At 31.8% G+C, this 22,472-nt stretch overlaps 2 protein-coding genes across 2 annotated transcripts; both read left to right on the forward strand.

Moving 5' to 3' along the window:
- The first annotated feature begins 715 nt into the window (after positions 1-715).
- Positions 716-3,842, forward strand: LOC143554433 (uncharacterized). The gene is made up of 13 exons (XM_077044186.1): positions 716-863; positions 997-1,108; positions 1,199-1,312; positions 1,416-1,520; positions 1,597-1,680; positions 1,766-1,881; positions 1,968-2,069; positions 2,135-2,248; positions 2,350-2,406; positions 2,511-2,577; positions 3,284-3,337; positions 3,415-3,489; positions 3,596-3,842. The coding sequence occupies exons 1-13, from the start codon at positions 844-846 to the stop codon at positions 3,716-3,718; spliced, it is 1,143 nt and encodes a 380-aa protein (XP_076900301.1). The 5' UTR covers positions 716-843; the 3' UTR covers positions 3,719-3,842.
- A 1,674-nt stretch (positions 3,843-5,516) lies between these two features.
- On the forward strand, positions 5,517-8,498 carry LOC143554434 (UDP-xylose transporter 1-like). Its single transcript, XM_077044187.1, has 7 exons — positions 5,517-5,693; positions 6,790-6,974; positions 7,067-7,134; positions 7,217-7,349; positions 7,440-7,601; positions 7,682-7,954; positions 8,392-8,498. The coding sequence occupies exons 1-7, from the start codon at positions 5,573-5,575 to the stop codon at positions 8,485-8,487; spliced, it is 1,038 nt and encodes a 345-aa protein (XP_076900302.1). The 5' UTR covers positions 5,517-5,572; the 3' UTR covers positions 8,488-8,498.
- Positions 8,499-22,472: the final 13,974 nt, after the last annotated feature.

Genomic DNA, 22,472 nt, shown 5'->3' on the forward strand with positions numbered 1-22,472 from the left:
AAGGAGTGCGATTGAAACTTAGATCTAGGAGAGGTCAAAGGAATTACATTCAACATGTTGATATTCAAGTTTTGGAATTACGTTTGAATCTTGACTATTTTAGAACTTTTGGTACTAAGTAGATGATTTTAATGTTATATAATAGCTTTTATTTATTTTATTTGAAGAATAATATTATTTCTCATATACATAATATATCTTTAATTTTTTTATTTAAGTGCGCTTTTTTTGCGCCTTGACTGCGCCTATCACATTTAATAACTATGTGTTATAATGATTATTGAATGAAAAGTTTCCAATTTGTACCAAATATTACCAACTTTATAGAGCAAGTTAGGTACCAGAAAAAGAGCAATATGCTGGCCCAACCTACAAAAATGTAATGGACCCATGCATATAATATCAAAATAATCGTCCTTTTGAAACCAGAGAGAATTGAAGTTGCACTCGATCTTTTTAAGATAAGAAAGAGAATTAAAAATAAAAATGACTGATACTTTCTTGGATCAAGTGAAGGATAAAATACCTAGAGCTCATTTTATTGTTTAGCTACTTTGAACCAAATTATATGAAAATGCTGTGACGATTACTCCATCAAGAATGCAATTTGTTTAGTTTACTTAGTTTTACTAAATCCAACAATTCATCCCTTTTCATTGATACTATCTGGATTTAATATTGAGTTTTTTTCACGGTTTCAACTTTTCAGGTATTCTAGCTATGTTCCAAATTTTTATTTAGCCCTTTAGCATTCTGGTGGATGTTGTAAGCTCATTAGGAACTGCTCTTATAATTACCTGGACTCCTGGAGATTGACATATAGCATTTGTCACTTGTAACACAATGAAAGGCGCGTATCGCAGGTCAGTTGATATGCGCGCACACACACACTAAACTTTGGATCACACTCGTTGATCTTTCTAAAAAGATGTGACTTTTGTTTGGTTGAGTCACTTGAGCCATATTGAGTAATCAGTTTTGTTATTTTTGATCTAGTGGTGTTTTCAAGAAGTCAAATTGTGGCGGGAAACTAATTATAACCACAATTATGGGAATTGTAGTTGGATATTTTATTGGTGTTTCTTTCCCATCTGTCTCTCTTACCAAGGTAACTAACTTCTGAATTTTGGATATACTTTCACCACGTACAACCATTTATTTGAATTTCAATTTACTGTAATTAATAATATCATTGTAGGTTATCTTACCTTCAAGCATTTATTCACCATTTGATGTAACAATGCGTGAGGACCGCTCTAAAGCCCTTGAACGCAGTTTCCCTGAAAATCTTGGTTCTAGTAATACACCTAAGGTATGCTTGCTAAGGATTTCTGTCAACATTTGAATTATAAGTTAGAAATGCTGGTTTTAAGCGAGCACTTTAATTAAGTTTAAGTTACGCTCTTGTGTATCAGATTTATGTTCCAACAAATCCTCGTGGTGCAGAGACGTTGCCTCCGGGAATTGTGGTTGCAGAAACTGACTTATATTTGAGAAGATTATGGGGCGAACCTAGTGAAGTATGCTTTTCATATGTTTACTTCAGTTTATATCTTTTTATAACTTGAACTGTTTTTTAAAATGTGGGATTTTCAGGACTTGAAGAAAAAGCCAAAGTACTTGGTAACTTTCACTGTCGGTTGGGGTCAAAGGGACAATATTGATGCATCAATAAAAAAGGTTCCACAATATTAAATATATCCACTTTTATTAGATCTTATACTTATTTGAGGATGCTAAGGTTTGATCATATGACTATTTGTAGTTTTCTGCGGATTTCCAAATATTGCTTTTTCACTATGATGGTGTAGTCACCGAATGGGACCAATATGAGTGGTCAAAGCAGGCGATCCACATCAGCGTTCGGAAACAAACCAAATGGTATGTTTTGAGTTTCTTTTATAACAAACTTGTTATTTAAATGTTTTACTTTTTTAAGTTTTATTGTATCTAAACTTTTTTAATAGGTGGTATGCAAAGAGGTTTTTGCATCCTGATGTTGTAGCAGCGTATGAGTATATTTTCATTTGGGATGAAGACCTCGGTGTTGAACACTTTAACGCAGACAGGTATTTTTGTCGCTTATTTCTTGATTGTAAATTGTGAATTCACTTTATTATGTGTGGTGTTTTAGGTATATTCAGTTGGTAAAGAAGCATGGTTTGGAGATTTCTCAACCGGGTCTTGAACCTAATAATGGATTAACTTGGCAAATGACAAAGAGGAGAGGTGATAAGGAAGTTCACAAGTAGGTTATGAATGCTTAGTCATTTATATTTGTATAATGTTTCATGAAATAGTTCTTTAATGCGGGCCATACTTCAAGTTATGTATGTCACTGGTTTATAGGGATACAGAAGAGAAACCGGGATGGTGCAGTGATCCTCGTTTGCCTCCATGTGCAGCGTACTCTCTCTTTACACACACACACATGCAAACACACACACACACAAAAGAGTTGTAATGCATGATAATTTGGTTTCATGACAAGTTTTACTTGTTTTATTCAGATTTGTAGAGATTATGGCTCCTGTATTCTCTCGGGCTGCGTGGCGGTGCGTGTGGCATATGGTTCAGGTAAAGATATATATCAAGTATAGGGGTGTAAACAAGCTGAGCCTGAGCTCAACTAGGCTTGAGCTTGGCTCGTTTTGACATATGAGAGCTCGAGCTCAGCTCATTTTGATATACGAGAGCTCAAGCTCAGTTTGTGATTCATTCTTTCAAGAAAAATAAGACCATACAATACGCCAGGCCCGTGATTTGTTTTTTCGAACTCTGCTCGTTATTCTTTATTTTTTCAAGCTCGTGATTCGTTTTTCTGCTTAGTGTTTATTTATTATTAATTAGTTTATATACAATTTTAGTTATGTTTATATATTTTTTTAATTTTGTTTTTTATATATAACATAATATATATTATTTAGTTATTAGTTATTTTATCATAATTTTATGTATAATAAATAGTTTTTTTTAAATATAAATTTAATACTTTAATTGAAAATCATATAATTATTAGGCTTGCGAGAGCTCAATAAGTGAAACTCAAGCTTGGGCTCGCATATTAAACAAGCTTATTTTAAGGATCGAGCTCGTTTAACTTCGACTTGATTTGAGCTTCTAACAAGCCTATCTCAAGTAGCTCATGAGCCTGGCTTGGCTCGTTTATACCCATGCTCAAGTCACAAGGCAATATGGTCAAATAGGACGTGTGCAAAAAATTCTACCCTTTGAATCTTATCAGTTACCATAATTCTAACATTAACTTTATTTGTTTTTGCAGAACGATCTGGTGCATGGATGGGGCTTGGATTTTGCACTTAGAAGATGCGTTAACGTCGGTCAATCATCCATTTTTATATTCTTGTCATGTAACTTATTATTTATACTAATATCAACTTTATGACCTAACAGCCCGCACATGAGAAAATCGGCGTTGTTGATTCACAGTGGATCATTCATCAAGTCGTTCCTTCTCTCGGTAGCCAGGTGAGTCATCATTTTGTTTGAAATACTAAACAACCATCTTCTGGCTTTTGTTCTTTACTTCTAACACGATTAATAATATTATTGTTATTACTTTTAACACATTCAGGGTAAGTCTGAGAACGGTGAAGCTCCGTGGAAAGGGGTAAGAGATAGATGCAAAAGCGAGTGGGCATTGTTTCAAGATCGGCTTGCAAATGCAGATAAAGCTTACTTTAAGCAGATGGGATAGAGCTGAAGGAAGTCATGTACATTTTTTTGTTTGTTTGTTGACCCGTTTTGGGCCAGTTCAGCCCATGAGATGCTTGGCTATAGGGATCCATACTTTGTACTGTAGCATATAGTCCCACTATATGATGAGAAATGTCAGTTTTTGTGCATAGTTTATGTTGTTATGATAGCAGACTTCAGTGGTTTTGTTTCCTTGTGGTTGATGTTTTGTAAGGATTGGCAATACCCGGGTCAGGGTCGGGTCCGGCTATTTTCTCTAAAAACCATACCCTATACATCCGGTTCGGGTCGGGTATAGAAACAAGTATTTTAAAACAAGGTATTTGAATACCCTTTTTCCGGGTATTGAAAAAACCCTATTTTCAGGTTTTTTTTGGGTATTTTCGGGTATAGATTAGGTTTTCTAAGAGCTTGCACTTTTTAGGCGTATTTTTTTGGTCTTTTTTAGGTACTTTTTGGGTAATTTCGGGTATAGATCGAGTATTTGATAGACCGGGTTTCGGGTATTGGAAAAACCTAGTTCCGGGCATGAAACCGGTTCCGGGTATTACCGGGTACAAATCGGGTCCGGTTCCGGGTACGGGTTTTGATACTGACATGCATACCCTATCTATACCCTACGGGTAGGGTCGGGTACTGGTTCGGGTATTAAAAACCTGGGTATAAAATAAATCTGTCCGGGTTTTTTCTTGGGTTCGGTTTTTTTTTCCACCTCTAGTGCTACCTTCTTGATAAGAAAACATGGATCGGCCCGGCCCAATTGGAAGTATTGCATATATGTATAATGTATGGTCTTATTTTTCTAGATTTTGTTTAGTGCAAATGTGTGTTAAGAGGGTTACATCAATGTCAAAATTAACTTGAATTATTAGTAAGCAAAGGTTGTTGAGTCATGACCCAAGCTGTTAGGAGTATCATTCAAGATGCACTCATTCCACCTAACAAATAAATTAATTAGTGTAACTATTTTAATACAACTCTTGTTCTTGTTTAATTTTTCATAGTTATGGTTATTTTTGTTTATGAGCAAATAGTTGGTGTAAGATTAGCGATATAAATTCCTGACACGACACAAACATAACTAAAAAGTTCATAGATTGCGATTGATTTTATACTGGCTCGGGTCACCCTGATTGATTTGCGATTTTGCGGACTATAATTTGTTTAAAAATGTAATTAATACCATAACCTTTTTTATTAGCTAATACCAAATTTAAAAGTTAATAACATAGAAAAATTTATAGTTCTAGGTACCAAATTCAAAAAAGGCTTGCGGCGAAGCTTGTTGCTCGTTTGCCTTCACATTATACTTTATTATAATTTATTTTAAGTATTTTTATTTCTATTCCTAATTTTTGTAAATTTACAGGGTTGGTACATTAATATACAAAATAACATATACTTCTTTGTAGGTAAACGATGTGTTCGTACCAACCCATGAACATGCATATTGTGTTAATGTTAGGTTCTTACGTCAGACACTATTTCCAGGATCAACCCGTTAACCTGCTAATCCGACATGCTATAAGAAGTTGAAAACAAAACTTTGGTGGTGTAAAATAATAATAATAATAATAATAATAATACAAACTTAATAACGGCTACTGTAGAGATACATATAGAAACATGTTTTGTTTTGCCTTCAAATCCAAGCAAACATGGAAAAAAAAATGCAATTTTATGTACCAACCGATGTAGATGGCAGACCTTGAATTATAAACCCATCCATTCCATTCCATTCCATTTGCCTTCAATCTCACATTCTCCTGCTTCTTTTCAACTACTCATCATTTCTTGAGTTGCAGTCGAATTCGGACATTAACTGAAGTAAATTTGTAAGTTGTGAAAAGAAGATATGGGGGAGTTAACAGGGTACCAGTTGGGGGTTATTGGTGCATTGTTTCTATCAGTGGCATCATCTGTGTCAATTGTTATTTGCAACAAAGCCTTGATGAGCAACCTGGGCTTTACTTTTGGTAATGTTTCTGTATATTATTTCTATGTTTATTTGCATGTCAAGTAACCATTTTTGTTAAAATGCATGTATAGATTAGGTATATTCGCGCGCTAAGTTAATATATACAACATTCATATAGTTTTCTAGTATTCAATATTCAAGTAAATTATTATTTTAATGTCGTTATATATTATAATATAAGAAACTGAATTTGTTTTGATATTTGATATTTTAAAAAAATCCCATAGCAGCAGCGTAAGCAAATATGGTAGAATTCTATCTCTAGGACTGTTTTATAAATTCCGTTCCTATCAGTATCAATTTTTATTTCACCTATCTCATAGAAAAATAAAAGGGATAACTCTTGACAAAATGGTTATAAAGTTTCTGGCACGGCTTGAACATGACATGAAAATATTCAGGTTTTGGGTTCTTTTTAAAAAAGGGACGTGCTCGGGTTAATTTACCTATTTAGCCCGTTTAGTTAAACAGGTTGACGGTTGACCTGCATTATGTTTAGTTAAAGAGGTCGACCCATTAACCCGTTTAACCTATTTATTTACAACTCGATTAACACGCTTACAACTTGGTTATCGCCCACCAACCAGTTTGACTAGTTTGGATAAATAATGGTTAAAAGAGTGGTGTTTTTGACACGAATAAAAATATGGGTCATGTTCGGGTTGAACTATTCAACCTGCCAAACCCCTAACCCGACACGATTGACACTCTTAGGTTTTGCTAAATCTTCAGAACTGGAAACAAACAATTACTTGATGAAATTAAATACATAAAATAAACGCGTAAGTTAAGGCAATAGTTAATTTACACGTTTTTACACTAAAAATAGACTGATTAGAAAATAATAAAGTTGGGGGAAAATCTTCATTGATAAATATGATAAAGTAGGAGCCCAATTAATGAAATTTGAGCCCGACATCAGGTGGTTGTTTGCCACATGATCCGGTTCATCCATACCTTTTGGTCCACTGCTTATGAGTCTCGTAACAATACTTGTACCCCAAGTTATGCCCTTTTTATATTTGGGCCCCGTCTTAGGTGTTATAAATTAACCAAATGTACTAAAGTAACGAAATTTAAATTTCTTTGTGTAGCTACAACATTGACTAGCTGGCATTTGGTGGTAACATACTGCACACTTCATGTCGCGCACCGTTTGAATTTCTTCGAGAACAAGAAAATTGATATGAAAACCGTGATCCTCTTCGGTATCCTAAACGGTGTTTCAATTGGTTTTCTTAACTTGAGCCTCGGCTTTAACTCCATCGGCTTTTATCAGGTTTGTGCTTCTCATTACTCAATAGTTAAGTTCAAGTGGTAGTGCACATTATATTGTAACTTATAATATTGGTTTGGTTTCATGTTTTCCAGATGACCAAACTCGCCATCATACCTTTTACTGTCCTCTTAGAAACTCTTTTCTTGAAAAAACAGTTCAGGTAAAAAAACATGTTACAGGATTAGGGTTCAGGGTTTAACCCGTATTTGTAATAACCGTTTTTGGTTCATGATGACTTGCAGCCAGAAAATAAAGTTATCGCTTTTCGTCCTACTTCTTGGAGTCGGCATAGCATCCGTAACGGATCTTCAACTCAATGTTCTTGGCACAATTCTCTCCCTTCTAGCTATTGCCACCACATGTGTTGGTCAAATTGTATGATCTTCACTTTATATATATATATAATTTTTTTTTATTTTTTTACAGTCATCTCAAGTTATTCTTAACAAAAAGTTGTAATTTCAGCTGACAAACACAATCCAAAAGAGACTAAATGTGTCATCAACTCAACTGTTGTATCAATCAGCACCATTTCAAGCAGCTATACTATTTGTCACAGGCCCTTTAGTAGATCAATATCTCACAAAGCAAAATGTTTTTGCTTTCAAATATTCACCTCTTGTTTTGGTACTTTTTATGCCCTTTTTCAGTTAATTATGCATGGGTTGTTTTTGAGGTGATGTGATTATAGTTATATTATGTTGCAGGCGTTTATAATACTATCGTGTTTGATTGCGGTTTCTGTGAACTTTAGTACATTTTTGGTGATTGGGAAGACGTCGCCGGTTACATACCAAGTGTTGGGGCATCTAAAAACATGTCTTGTTCTTGGATTTGGGTATACTTTGCTTCATGACCCTTTTACACAAAGAAACATCATAGGAATACTTGTTGCCATTCTTGGAATGGGCTTGTATTCTTACTTTTGTACCCATGAAAACAAAAAGAAACAAATGATTGATCTCTCTCAAGGTTCACAAGTGCGTACCCTTCTCTCTCTTGACTCTTGCTAAACAATAAATTTTGAACCATACAACAGGGTCGGCTCAACCTTTTGAGAAACCTAAAGCGGATTCTAAACTTAGGCCTCTTTTAATAAAAAAAAATAATAATTTCTTTTGCTTAGAATCATAACATGTGGGAATTTGATATCGCACATTTTTTGTATACGATATCTAAAAGACACACAATCCTACGTGTTAGAGTTGTAGTTGAAAAAAAAAACAACTTTCCAACTATATTGATTGTTTGTTCTACTTGTCAAAGCTGAAAATTAAAGGAAGTTAAAGCCTAAAAATTAAGGGGTCCCAATCTTTAAGTTTTTCCTTTTTTCTCTTTTTTTCCAGTTGAGCCGCCCATGTACTATATAACCAATTGTTTTAGTTGATGCATATATTTTCTTTTAATTATTTTTCAGATCAAAGATAAAGATAGTAGCACCCCTCTTTTGGGACATCAAGATAAAGAAAATCATTTTGAAGTGAAGAAAGCAACCAAAGACTCCCTTGTTTAAGCTATAGTGACTGTTAGGATTATTAAATGTGTTTATTTCCTTTTTAATTCAACCGAGTATATTCAAATTTTGATTCTTTTAAATAAAGTTCAAAACTGTCACACACTTGACTTGATTTAGTCTTTATACTTTTGTTGTGGTTTCCCAACTTTTTTCTCTCTCAGATGTTAATTTTGTCTTTTTGTTGGTTATATACAAACACCAGCAACATGTGTGTGAATAAGGCTATACGGCCGTATAGGCCTCACTTATTGACATGCGTATGGAGGTGACAGTGTGACAGTTTTTTGCAGTCTGTACGAGCCGTATAGATATTATAGCTCATATAGATCCTATACGAGTCGTATAGACCATATACGACGCGTATAGACCTTATACGAGCCGTCTGACCTATACGAGCCGTATAGGATCTATACGACTCATATAGACAGCATGTCAACCTGTACTTTAACAAGAGATTTATAATTATTTTATGGTCTATACAAGCCGTATAGATGGTATGCAACCCGCACAACTCATGTATCATCTTTTCTTGCTCAAAACATGTTAGATTTGTGTATTGCTTTATAATTCGTCACCTAACAACTTCTATTTCATTCATCATGTATCTATATAATTTTATAAAAGCTATATTTTAAAAGCTGAGTTAACACGAATCAAAACATCTATATTAATAAACGAAATTATTTTTATAGCAATTATATTTCAAAAGCTTAGATAACTCATATGAATGTCAACCAAAATAGATTGCATGACCACATCTAAAAGCCGTTACCCAGAAACGCTCATGTTGTTCGTAGGTTGTTATGCATGAAGCAATTTTTTTTTAAATTTCGTGTTTCTATTTTGTAACCAACTCGGATGTTATTTTTAATATTTTGTAATTTAAAAAAAAAACTATATGAGTCAAGCTGACTCTATATGAGTCGTATAGCCTTATACGGTTCGCATAGGGACTATACAATACAAATCAATACAAACTAACACTTCCTGACTGAAAATGACTTGACTCTACACCTATATGAGTCGTATAGACCATATACGACTCGTATAGGCTCTCCTGATGTTTGAATAACCTCCGTAATGTATGTATAACCCAAGCCACGCCTAAAATGCAGTCAAAAGCCAAGTTGCATTTAAAGAAAAAAAAAATCTTTGAATATCTTGCATTTCTGTTTGTTAAGTATGTTATGATTAAAGAATTCATAGCCAACCCATACTTCTAGCATTAGCAGCGGGCCATATCAGTTGCATGATCAATTGATCAGCACATATGCAAATGGATGACATCACCCACAATGACCTAAGTAAAATACAAATTCTATTCATAATAAGTGATTGTTTTTGTATGCTCATGTTACATATTTCTCATTTGATTTCACATGAAATAAAAAGTTCGTCATCATAAATATATATATATATATATATATATATAGGGTAAGGTTAAAATGAAAACCCACTTGAGTTGTGAAAACCCGCGAAAACCCTATGTAACATCGTTTTTTTTTTGTTACATGTAATAAATGTTGTAACATTTAATACAAAACATCGAAACATAAAAAAAAATGTTTTGCTATTTTTTAACATTTTTTACTAATTTTTATATATGTTTTCAGGAGAGAGAAAAAATTATATTTATATTTACATTTTTTATTCACTTTAATTGTGGATCACAAGATTTAAACATTAATTAAAAACATGTGGTTGAGAATAGGTTTCTAGAGTTTTCACAACTCAAGTAGGTTTTCATTTTATACTTAGCCTATACACACACACACACACACTAGATTTTATCCCCTGTATTACGGGGTTGTTTTACATTATTCGTTTTTAATATATATATATATATATATATATATAGGAGAAGTATAGTTTGAAAACCCTCTTGAGTTGAGAAAACCCGTGAAAACCCTATGTAACATCGTTTTTTTGTTACATGTAATATATGTTGTTACATTTAATACAAAACATCGAAAACATAAAAAAAATGTTTTGCTATTTTTTTTATATTTTTTAGTAATTTTTATATATGTTTTCAAGAGAGAGAAATGTAAATAAACTTTTATATTTTTTATTAACTTTAATTGTGGACCACAAGATTTAATCTTTAATTAAAAACATGTGTTTGAGAATGAGTTTCTAGAGTTTTCACAACTCAAGTGGGTTTTTATTTTAACCTAACCCTATATATATATATATATATATATATATATTTTAATTTTATTTATTGTAAGAAAGTTAATAATTAATATACTTGTGGTTTGATGATAAAATAGTTTCACAAATAAATTATATGTTATAATCCGGTTTAAAGCTATCTGGGTTTGGTGATACCCATTACCCGTTTATTTTCTTTATTATAAAATTGTTTCTTAATTATAAATATCTTTTTATAAATAAAATAGGATATTAATTTTTAGTATATCCCTATTTTATAGGATTTTCGTATCAAATATTTGATTAGGTTAATTTTTAATATAATGAGATGTTATACCCCGTTTAAGAGCTATCTGAGTTAGGTGAGACCTTTACCCGTGAATTCGGGTCAAATGCGTGAGAAGCCTTCATTTACAAATAAGGCAATCTGATGGCTTTAGAGAATGGTTGTTTTACATTTTTTGTTTTTTAATATTTATTTTTTGGATTTCAATTTTCTTTGTTGTAAGAAATTTAATAATATACTTAAGGTTTGATGATGAAAGGGTTTCATAAATAAATGATATGTTATAACCCGTTTAAAAGCTATCTGGATTTGTGACCCATGACCCGCTTATGTTTTTTACTATAAAATTGTTTATTAATTATAAATAATATCTCTTTCTTTTTAAATTGGATATTAAATTTTAGTATATTCCTATTTTATAGGATTTTCATATCAAATAATTGGTAAGATTAATTTTTAATTTAATGAAATGTTATAACCCGTTTAAGAGCTATCTGGTTTTGATAAGACCCATACCCATAAATTTGGGTTAAATCAATGAGAGGTCTCCATTTAAAAATCAAGCAATCTGGTGACTTCCATAAAAAGGGGGAGCGACCACATCGCAACACGTAGTATTTTAGGGTTTTCATTTATAAATATTATAGATATATATATATATATACATATATATATAGGGGAGGGATATTTTGAGAACCATGTTGAGTTTTAAGAACTTAAGAACTCAATTCTTGGCCACACATTTAATTAAATGGATTGAAATATGTGGTTGAGATTAAATCTGACCAAAAAGTCAAAGTAGGAGAGAGAATAAATATGTAAGTGATTACACAAACTTTTACGTCCGTTACACATGTGTAAAAAGTCGACTCTGAGTGTAAAAAATTATGTAATTTTTTTACGTATATGTAACCTACATATATTACGCATGTGTAAAAAAAATTTCGAAAAAAAAATCGTTACATTGAGTTCTTTCGTGTTCTTAAAACTCAAAAGGGTTCTCATTTGAAATCTCCCATATATATATATATATGAGAGATTTCTTTTGAGAACAACTTTGAGTTTTAAGAATGATGGTCATGTAAAAGTTAGGTATTTTATTATATTAATTAGTTATATTTAGTTAAATATTTGAATGAACATTTATATTTCAAACATCTTTACGTGTTTCAGGGCATTGGACGTTGTGGAAGCTTAAAGGGTTGATTTACGAGCTTGAAATGAAGGCTTACAAGTACGAGAATGAGATTGCACGCTTCACGAGGCAGAAATAAGAAAAGAAAAATATTCAATATTCTGGCTGTCACTTCCAAACTCTGAATTTGATTTTACTTATTTGTTAGGTCCATGGGATTTGATTGATTATCTTGTGCTCTTGATCTTAGCTTATGTGTTAGTTCCTTCATTTGATGCTAAAGAGATTGGACTTAGGGATGATAAATTGAGAGATTAGGGACTATAATGTACTATGCAACATCAACAAATTTTAAAAGTTTGTAGACATGTATATGTTTGACTTTGTTCTTGATCTCATTATTACAATAATCTCTAACTGGAGTTGTGTTTTGTGTGATGGGGTCAACTAAGATTTGGTATTTAATCAAACCACAATGGTGAGTTTGCTGATTTTGCTACTTTAATCAAATGATTGGTTGATATTAATTTCTTCTCTATTCAGATTGTTTATTCATACAATGGTGAGTTTGCTACTTTATTTTTGAACTACTTATATACTTTGTTCCTTTGTATTAGAATCAATTTATCAGTTGACGTTTTTGATACTTTGCATGTTCGTTTCGTTGTGCAGGCTCATACTTTGTTAGAATTGCTTGTATCAAAACATTTCAACTACATTGAAATATGGTAAAAAGTTTGGATCTTTTTTTGCTTCTATTGCTTACACTAACATCTCTTCTACTGATAATTAACTTATTTTTGTGATAGTTATTTTACTTGCCTCATTCGATCAGTTGATGTCAACCAAAACTCTGGTACTTATGCACGCTCATTTAGATTGTTTTTTTTACCCTTGTTACAAATTGTTTACAATGTTGTCAGTTGTATGTTATTATTTTTCCATTTTTTAATAAGATGTCAAATTTGAGAACGCACCAATCTGGCTGCTTGTTAGCTTCAAAATTACCTTCTGATTTTTTTTTCTTTCTGAATCCATCACAATCGAAGTTTTTTTTTCCTTCTAATTATATTTAAAAATACTTCTGAATCTAATCTGTTAATTGTCTTGTATGTTTAACCGCAATATGTACTAAAAACATGCTTGTATAGTTGCAGTTGGGAGCTTCAAATTTACTACCCAATATGCATCATGTGATAGCTAAAAGATTCCTTTCTTTAAGCCACTTGGTGACAAAATTGAATTTGAAATGTGGAATGTATCATGTGAGAATTGTTTTACTCGTAAAGCTAATTCATTTTTTATAAGCATTTATTTCGACATACAGCTTCATATATTTCATTTAAGTTGAATGTTATTTTATTTTTATTTTCTTTATTTTTTATTAAAAATTAGTTGATGATTTTGGTTCAAAAGTCACAAATATTAGTCAATATTAAAACGGGTGGGTTGATTTGGAGCCTGTGATGAGTCAAAACAGGTTCAGTTCATATTGGGTCAATCAAAAAACAGTCTTACTTTGGTTCGGGTCACAAGTAATAACCAAGAATAGGTTGGGGTCAAAACAGATCGTGACCAACATAGATTGAGGATGCAAGTTTTATTATTTAAATCTTACAAATTATAAGTTTTTGTCGTGGTTTTGACATCAAATCTAACCACCTCTTTAAATTGTCGTCGTGAAGTTATTGTGCTTGGTGACGGCAATGACTTTTGTAAAGGGATTTACCAAAGTCTAAGTCCAATGCATACGGGCTTATCATTAAATACATGTATTTCTTTATTACTAGCTGTGATTTTTATATGTGTTAATTAATTATGCTCTCAGTACTGTTGATAATGTCAAATAGATATTTCGTTTATTATTTTGGTTTGGGGCCAAACTTCAGCCAAACCAGATTGTTATGTAAATATATTTCATGATATTATAGTTGACTTTTGAAAGTCAACCCTGATGGTTATAGGCATTTGATAATAAATTATTATTATGACAATCCATGATTCATCTCTTTGTCTGTATGAACTGAACCAACCCAAAACTGAAAAAAACGAAACAAAAAAAAAACTGAAATGAAATAGAAAACGAAACCGAATTACCGAAACCAAAAACCGAAAAAAATAAAACCGAACTGTAACAAAAATCATTAAATTGAAACAAAAAAAAAAAAAAAACCAACCAAAAAAATAAAACCAAAACAAAACAAAAGAACAAAACCAAACCAAATGGTTTTTAAAAGTTAAACAGATATTTCTCATATTATTTCGTTTGAGCTCAAATTGAGCCAAGCCATACCAGCTTGTTATGAAAATAATATTGACTTTAGAAAGTCAAACTTAATTGTTATGGGCATTGGTACTAAATTATTAATAGGTAGGTTTGACTTTTAAAGTCAGACTTTGTACTTCTTAAATTCAATTTGATATGAAATTTAACTCTGTTGGTGAGGCTTGTAATATACAAAATATAATTTAGTCGTTTTTATGAAAAAAAGTTAGAGAAGCTTGAGGGTTTATAATTTCAAATATTGGTAAATTTGACTTCAAGCGTCAGCTTGTATCTCTTAATAATACAAATTGGATACTCAAGAGTGATGCATATAGACCGTGCAGCTTCTCCTCGAATGTGTCTTGCGGTCAATCATGTACATTCTTGAATTGTTGACCATGCGTCATTGTATGGTTGCCAGTTTTATCGAGCCACAGGTAACAGTCAATCTTGGGATTCAAAAGTAACCCACTTAAAATTCATAAAACTTCTTTAACCCTCTCCTACAATTACATATTACTTGTCATGTTTGACCAAAAAAGTCAACACATATTTGGCTGTTTTATTTTCTTTTGCAAGCTTTATTTGGACCTCCATTTGCCTTCATTCAAGGAACACATGAAGCTGATGGATCCGAAGGATGTTCGGCCATCCAATTTAGCTTGGCGGCACACTTGCATGGATCTATTCGGGCCTAGAAATCTTTATTAGCTTAGCAAATCATGAAGATCATAAAAAAAAATACACAGTGTTTGGATGTGTTCAAGACATGGAGGCTGTAGAGAAAATTGCTCCACTTCCCGTGCTCCTGTTGTTTGGAAAAACCGGTGTCGTTTTCGTTTAGTATAATTGACAAGGTTGCAAAGTAGAGACTTTCTGGTATAATTTTTATCATTTTAACATTGATCTGGTGTTATCATGGCTAGAGGCTTTTTAAAAGAGAAGACAATTATACACCATTTTGATGAATCGAAAGGTAGCACCTAAATTGGTTGATTTTATAACAATTGTGTCGATATATACTACATTTTATATCCTTTTAAATAGAAAGTATTGGGCTAAATTAAAGATATTATATTATGCAGCTAAGTCTGACAAAGGTTATATTCGTGTGACTCTAAATTTTATTTATGACATTCCAAAACATTTATAACATTTTGATTGAAATAAATTTATTTAATGAAATTATAAAACATTTTAGTACATAACATAAAGAATGCTAAAAATATAAATATAACAATGAGATATAATTATAATTTTTATTAAACCGCGTATTTAATAAAGCAACAATATAATCCAAACCTCATGACTTAACCCACCATTATTTCAATCCAAATATCTATACATCCAGTCCAAACGTTCACAAATAATTTCCCAAAATCCAAAAAAAATAAATAAATAACAAAGTCTCAAAATTTAAAAAATATAACAATAAAAACAATAAATTGTCTTTGTTACTTAATAAATGTATATTATAACCATTTATTTTGAAACATTTTTCAACTTAGGAGTTAATGTTTAAATTAATGTTCAAATTAACATGTGGAAATTATAAAAATGGAAAATTGATGAGTTGGAAATCTATGTGGATATGCTAGTTAAATGTCATGTGAAAACCTTGTATTGTTTTAATAGTGTAGTAAGATTCTATATTTTTTTTAATTAATGCATCTATCATAATGTGATGAACATGGTGTAACTGTGAACAATAATGAATACTCAAATGCAATGGGCTTATTTTATTGGATTATAAGGTATATGATTACCCTTTAACCAATAATAATTCTAATCGAGCATATTTCCCATGTAGAGTGGTCCCCGCATCAGTGCATGGGCTAAGGCACAGTTGCCTTGTTAGAGCCGGTTGTTACGAGTAATCCTAGTAGCATATATACTCGTTACAAATTCACTCAATTTTTTTCGCAATAACAATTATGAACAAAATGGAGAAACGCACTAGCAAAATCGAGTACAAATTAAATGTAAATGAAGTGTAATATCTATGATGATTGTGTTACCAGAAAATTGCTCCTGGCAACAAAAGTGAAAATTATGATTATCACTAGTCAAAGTGAAAAACATCCACAACAACAAACCTTTTGCAAACCACCACATTAACGCCAAACCTCCTGCTTTATTTCACAACAATAAACCTCCACAAACCAATTTAAAAAATTATTATATATAGGTGAGGATCCTAACAGAACTTTGAGAACCATTTGGTCAAAAAAAAAAACCCTTAAAAAAATAATAAAAAATTATAAAACCAAAAAAATAAAACTTTAATAAAAGTAAAACAAAAACAAAACTTTTATCTAGCATCCCGGTTTTATAAAAAAAATCTCGGTTTTCCTTATTTATACATAAATGCATATTATCATTTAATCTTCAGTTACATAATATACGCATATGTACATTATCATGTATCTTAATTGTACATATGTGTATAAAAGGAACATGTATATATACATATATGTATATACGTGTTATAAGTATTAGAAACCATAAGTATTATACATATATGTATAATTTAGCAAAACCGAATTTTTTTTACTAAACTGGGATGCTAGAAAAGCGTTTTGTTTTGTTTTTTTTTTTACTTTTTATTCGCATTTTTTTTGGTTTTATAAATTTTTTTATTATTTTTAAAAATTTTTCTTGAACGGTTTTATAAATTGTTTTTGGTTTTATAAATTTCTTATAATTTTTTTACTTTTTTTATTTTGTGGTTTAAAATGGTTCTCACACGATGCCAATCATATATATATATATATATATATATATATATATATATATATATATATAGGATTAGGCTCATTTCAGAAGTGTGTCTTATTGCGAGAAGTGCGAGAAATAAAACCAACCAATCAAAAATTTTCATTATTTATATGATTTATTTTAATCACAGGGACATTTTAGTACAGATGGTTTTTCTTATTTTTGGTAACTAATTATTATCTGGAGACAGTTACGTATTAATTGTTTATTATATTTTTCTTACCATAAATTATATCTTTTTTACCCCAATTCCAGTTTATTATAATTATGAATTTTAACCATTTTTTATTTTTTTCTTATTATGACAAACATACCTACATTTTATTTAATTCTCAATATAACTATTTTTTATTATAATATATACATAATTCAAATTCTCATAATCGATATCTTTTTATTTACATTTTATCACCAAACAAATCTACATCATTTTATTTATTTTATTTTTAATTTCAATTTTTTTGTATATATTATACATTTTCACTTCAAAATACCACCTACACAATGCATAAACCTACACACGATAAAAATTACACGTACACAATTCGAAATATCACCTACACAATGCATATATGAACTTATACATTACTTAAATGAACCTACGCATGATAAAAGCTACACATACATATTTCAAAATACCACCCATACGGTACATATATGAACCAACATATAATTTACCTGACACACGATAAAAAATACATATACACAATTCGAAATACCACCAACACAATACATATATGAACCTATATGATACATAAATGAACCTACACGCGAAAAAAATACACATACACAATTCTAAATACCACCTACACAGTACAAAATAAACTTTTTTTATTACATTAAACTACATATAATAAATAACGGATAATAATAACCTACACTTGTAAAATTTACACAAACACCTTCGTGATACCATATACACAGTAAATATATGAAACTACACCGTTAAAAATAATCCTTACATAAATATATGAACCCACACAATACACTACTATACAATTATTTATTCCTCCCATGCATACAAATTTGAATTCAATAGGTAACTACACTTTCACAAAACCCTACACATAACTGTATGTTTCTAATTTTGCTACATAGGTAATATATGAAAAAATCCATAATATACAACCTACACAACCATAAATAAATATTTGCAAAATTTTTAATAAGGAAAATTAAATTGTATTAATAATCTTATTAGCATTGATTGAGCATAAGAAATAACCGTTGAATTAATTAATGTATGGTTTAATGAGGCCTACACCACAATAGACATGTCTACCCTTTTTAATTTAAAAATATGTCATAAATATGTGTTTTTATTTACGATAATGCCATTTATATTGTAGACCATTGATTAGACACAATCAATGGCTTAGATTCATTTCTCGCACTTCTCACTCTAATATCATTTCTCGAATGATCCATTCCCTATATATATATGTGTGTGTGTGTATGGTTAGGTTAAAATAAAAACCCACTTGAGTTGTGAAAACTCTAAAAACCCATTCTCAACCATATGTTTTTAATTAAAGATTAAATATTGTGGTTCACAATTAAAGTTAATAAAAAATATTAACATAAATATAACTTTCTCTCTCTCCCAAAAACATATAAAAAATAGCAAATTTTTTTTTTAATGTTTCGATGTTTTGTGTTAAATTTTACAACATATAATACATATAACTAAAAAAACGATGTTACATAAGGTTTTCGCGGGTTTTCACAACTCAAATGGGTTTTCATTATATACTTTGCCTATACACACACACACACACACACACACACACACACACACACATATATATATATAGAGAGCAAAGTTAGAATAATGTCACACCCCAATCCAGGGTCTAGGAGTGTGACCATCAGTTGGTACCTGTTTTTTAAATATATCAGAGTAGCGGGTTTATTTTAGCGGAAGTCTTTAAATATTAAAATATTAATTTACATTATCAAAATTACTCGGGAATTAAACAACTGAGTTTTAGTTTTACAAAACCGTGATATTAATAATACAAGGATTTGTAATATTCAAAAACAAGCCATCTCGAGCAATCTTCTATGACTCCAGTCATTGTATATCATCTATTATCATCTAGTTACCTGCAAGGGTGGGGAAAACACGTCAGCTATATGCTGGTGAAACGTTGACTCGATAAAACATTTATAATAGTCGTTAAATACAAACATAGTTTTCTGTTTCACAAACTCAGCAGGAATGCCTGTCCATTCCCGGGATTTATACCACTGCCCTACACACACAATTCAAAGGTTCCCCGAGTATATAACCCCTGTTCGGAGACAACCTTCCCCTAGGCTATATAACCCTGTTGGAGAACCGGTTATGACTGACTTGATTTTGTATGCCAATTATCAGTTATGTTTGGTTCCAGACACATGTGTATTCGGTCTGAGTTGCTTTTTATTATCTATTTTGTGTTATAACGATTTTAGAGATTATATCTCATGCAAACATTTATCAGACTCTTTGTAATAAATAACCTGTCTATTACAAGAGTAAAATCAGTTCAGACAGTAAAAGGTTAACGTGTTCACCTCGTATATCAGTGGATAATATCAAACTCCTCTTCTCAGTATGCTTAACAACCTATATTCATAATAGGCATGCATAAGTATCTAGTTGATACTATTCACTAGACTTTAAGTCTATTTCAGTTCAGCAAACTCAAGGTCTGATCAGCAGACTTGAAGTCTGATTCAGTTCAGCAGACTCGAGGTCTGATCAGCAGACTATTAAGTCTAACCTAACCTTAGTATAGTTATAGTCATTTTATGAAAATACTATGAATTTACATATGACGTTTGGAATAACACGCTTTGGCCTAATAAAGGATATCACGTTGGCAAACTTCTCCAGGTAAGCAAACGGGTCCCACGGTTGATTGGGATTTGTACGAATTGCTTTCCTTAGGCAAGAAGAGTCTACTAATGATACCCCCTTCCAGTTACTACATGCCCGTCAAAATAATAGTTTTGATAACATTACTTCACAAGGAAGCAACGTCTTTACTTTATAAAACATTACTTGGAAAATATTAACAGTTTAACGACTATACTCTTAACAAAGTTATAACTATATATTTAAAGTAATTAGTAAAGTAACTTAACCTTAATCCTACCTTAATCGGCTTGACGAGACTTAAGGGCTAAGAAATCGGCAGCGGTTCGGCTTGTACTTCGTTTATATGATCGACAGCTCGTTAAACAGCGTAATGACACCTCCTTTCTTCGCAAAAACAGCCCACGGCACCTCGAAACTCTCTTGCACGCTTACCAAGGTTAACTATGTGAAAACTAAGGTGAAAATGGGATGAAATGGCTTGAACCCGTAGCTGCCCTTTTATAGGTGAGTTTTGCAGACCGTCGCGTAGTGCGATGGCCTTTTCCCCAAGGCCGTCGCGTAGCGCGACGCCGCAATTAATCAGAAGCTGCCACGTGTTGACACGTGGTTGGCCACGTGTCCCTGGTTACTTAACCTGATCATCGCGTAGCGCGATGAGACAAATGAGTTTTTTTCGTCACGTAGCGCGACGCCTACCTTTTTCTTAAATTGTGTGATTCTCTGTCGCGTAGTGCGATGAAGTTAGTCAGAGGACCATCGCGTAGCGCGATGGGTCTAAAAACCCAAATTTTTCATTTTCAGTCATTTAACTTTCAGAATTGGCATTTTTAGCTCCTTAACTTCTAATCTTGACATTATTGGCCCAAAACTAGATGGGGTATTTTCACGGTGTTACAAATAAGAAGTTAATATTTCCTAAGAAGTGTAGGAAGTGATTAAGACCATTGGATTAACTAAAACAAATAGGGGTAGGATGGCCCATAGAATTTTTTTATTTTATTTTTGGAATGTGTTTATGTAATTTTTTGAATTAATTTAAAGTTATTATAAATTATTATCTCATTTTCTCAGTCTTAACCAAACCACCGTTCACCTCTCTAGACCCACCAACATTCACCCATCTGACCACCATGCTCACCCACAAATCACCACCACCACGCCAAATATTGTGTTTCTCCAACCACTGTTGTAACACCCTTCACTCAATAGACATGGGAGGCACAAAGGGTGTTTGTGGTGGCATCGGTGAACTCGCCGGTGACAGATCGAGGGTGGACGGCGCTAGTATTGACGGTTATGGCTATTATAGTGTTCTTTGGAGATCAATTATTGATGGAGTTTTGATTTTGGTGGAACAAATTGAATATTAGGTTGGAATATGGTGTACGGAGGTGGCGGAACACGACTGTTATGGCGGAACACGGCGGTTTACCGACGGCAGAGGTGGATGGTGGTGACGGTGGAGTGGGGGTGTACGTCGGCGGAGGCGGTGATGGTGACGACGGAGGTAAATGGTGGTGACCGTGGAATGGGGGGTGTACGCCGGTGGTGGCAGCGACGGAGGCGGTGGTGGTGACGACGGAGGTGAATGAAACGTCTCCATCTTAATATGCCATGCGTTAATTTTTTGTAGTTAGAATTAATACTAATTATGTTTTAATTATTGGTGTATTTTTGTTAAGTTTGTTTTTGTTCTTGGTGTTCTTGATGTTGTGTTCTAAATATAGATTAATATTTGGTGTTGTGTTTTAAAACACACTGTAATACAGATTACGATGTGTTTTTGGTGTTGTAATTTAATTTGTTTCCATATATAATACAACACACTAGACAATTATGCTCTTAGAGTGTTATAAAACAAGTATTAAAATAAAACACATCGCCTAAAAAATACACTTTCCATCTAGACCATTAGATCACTAAATCTAACGCACCAGATTACTTCTTACACTTTTTAGACACACTTCACTTCTTATTATAAATCCACCCTTTATATATATATATAGGGAAAGTATAGAATGGAAACTCATTTGAGTTGTGAAACCCTATGTAATATCGTTTTTTTTTTGTTTTCTTTTGCACACGTAATATATGTTGTAACATTTAATACAAAACATCGAAACATAAAAATAAATTTGTTTTGCTATTTTTTAACATTTTTTTATATGTTTTCAGGAGAGAGAAAACGTTATATTTATGTTTACATTTTTTATTAATTTTAATTGTGGATCACATGATTCAAACTTTAATTAAAAACATGTGGTTGAGAATGTGTTTCTAGAGTTTTCATAACTCAAGTGGGTTTTTATTTTAACCTAATCCTATATATATATATATATATATATATATATATATATATATATATATATATATATATATATATGAGAGATTTCAATTAAGATCCCCTTTGAGTTTTAAGAACTCGAAAGAACTCAGTGTAACGATTTTTTTTTCGAATTGTTTTTACACATGCGTAATATATGTAAGTTACATACAC

Source organism: Bidens hawaiensis, unplaced genomic scaffold, assembly GCF_021521415.1.
Source record: "Bidens hawaiensis isolate Kalapana, Puna unplaced genomic scaffold, B.hawaiensis_p1.1 tig00017681_1, whole genome shotgun sequence".
In the NCBI taxonomy this organism is placed as follows: Eukaryota; Viridiplantae; Streptophyta; class Magnoliopsida; order Asterales; family Asteraceae; genus Bidens; species Bidens hawaiensis.

Coding starts and splice junctions, on each gene's coding strand:
- LOC143554434 (XM_077044187.1), top strand. CDS start 5,573: ATGGGGGAGTTAACAGGGTACCAGTTGGGGGTTATTGGTGCATTGTTT. Junction 6,975..7,066: donor ACTCCATCGGCTTTTATCAG/GTTTGTGCTTCT, acceptor CATGTTTTCCAG/ATGACCAAACTCGCCATCAT. Junction 7,602..7,681: donor AATATTCACCTCTTGTTTTG/GTACTTTTTATG, acceptor ATTATGTTGCAG/GCGTTTATAATACTATCGTG.
- LOC143554433 (XM_077044186.1), top strand. CDS start 844: ATGAAAGGCGCGTATCGCAG. Junction 2,070..2,134: donor GAACACTTTAACGCAGACAG/GTATTTTTGTCG, acceptor GTGGTGTTTTAG/GTATATTCAGTTGGTAAAGA. Junction 2,249..2,349: donor GGTGATAAGGAAGTTCACAA/GTAGGTTATGAA, acceptor ACTGGTTTATAG/GGATACAGAAGAGAAACCGG.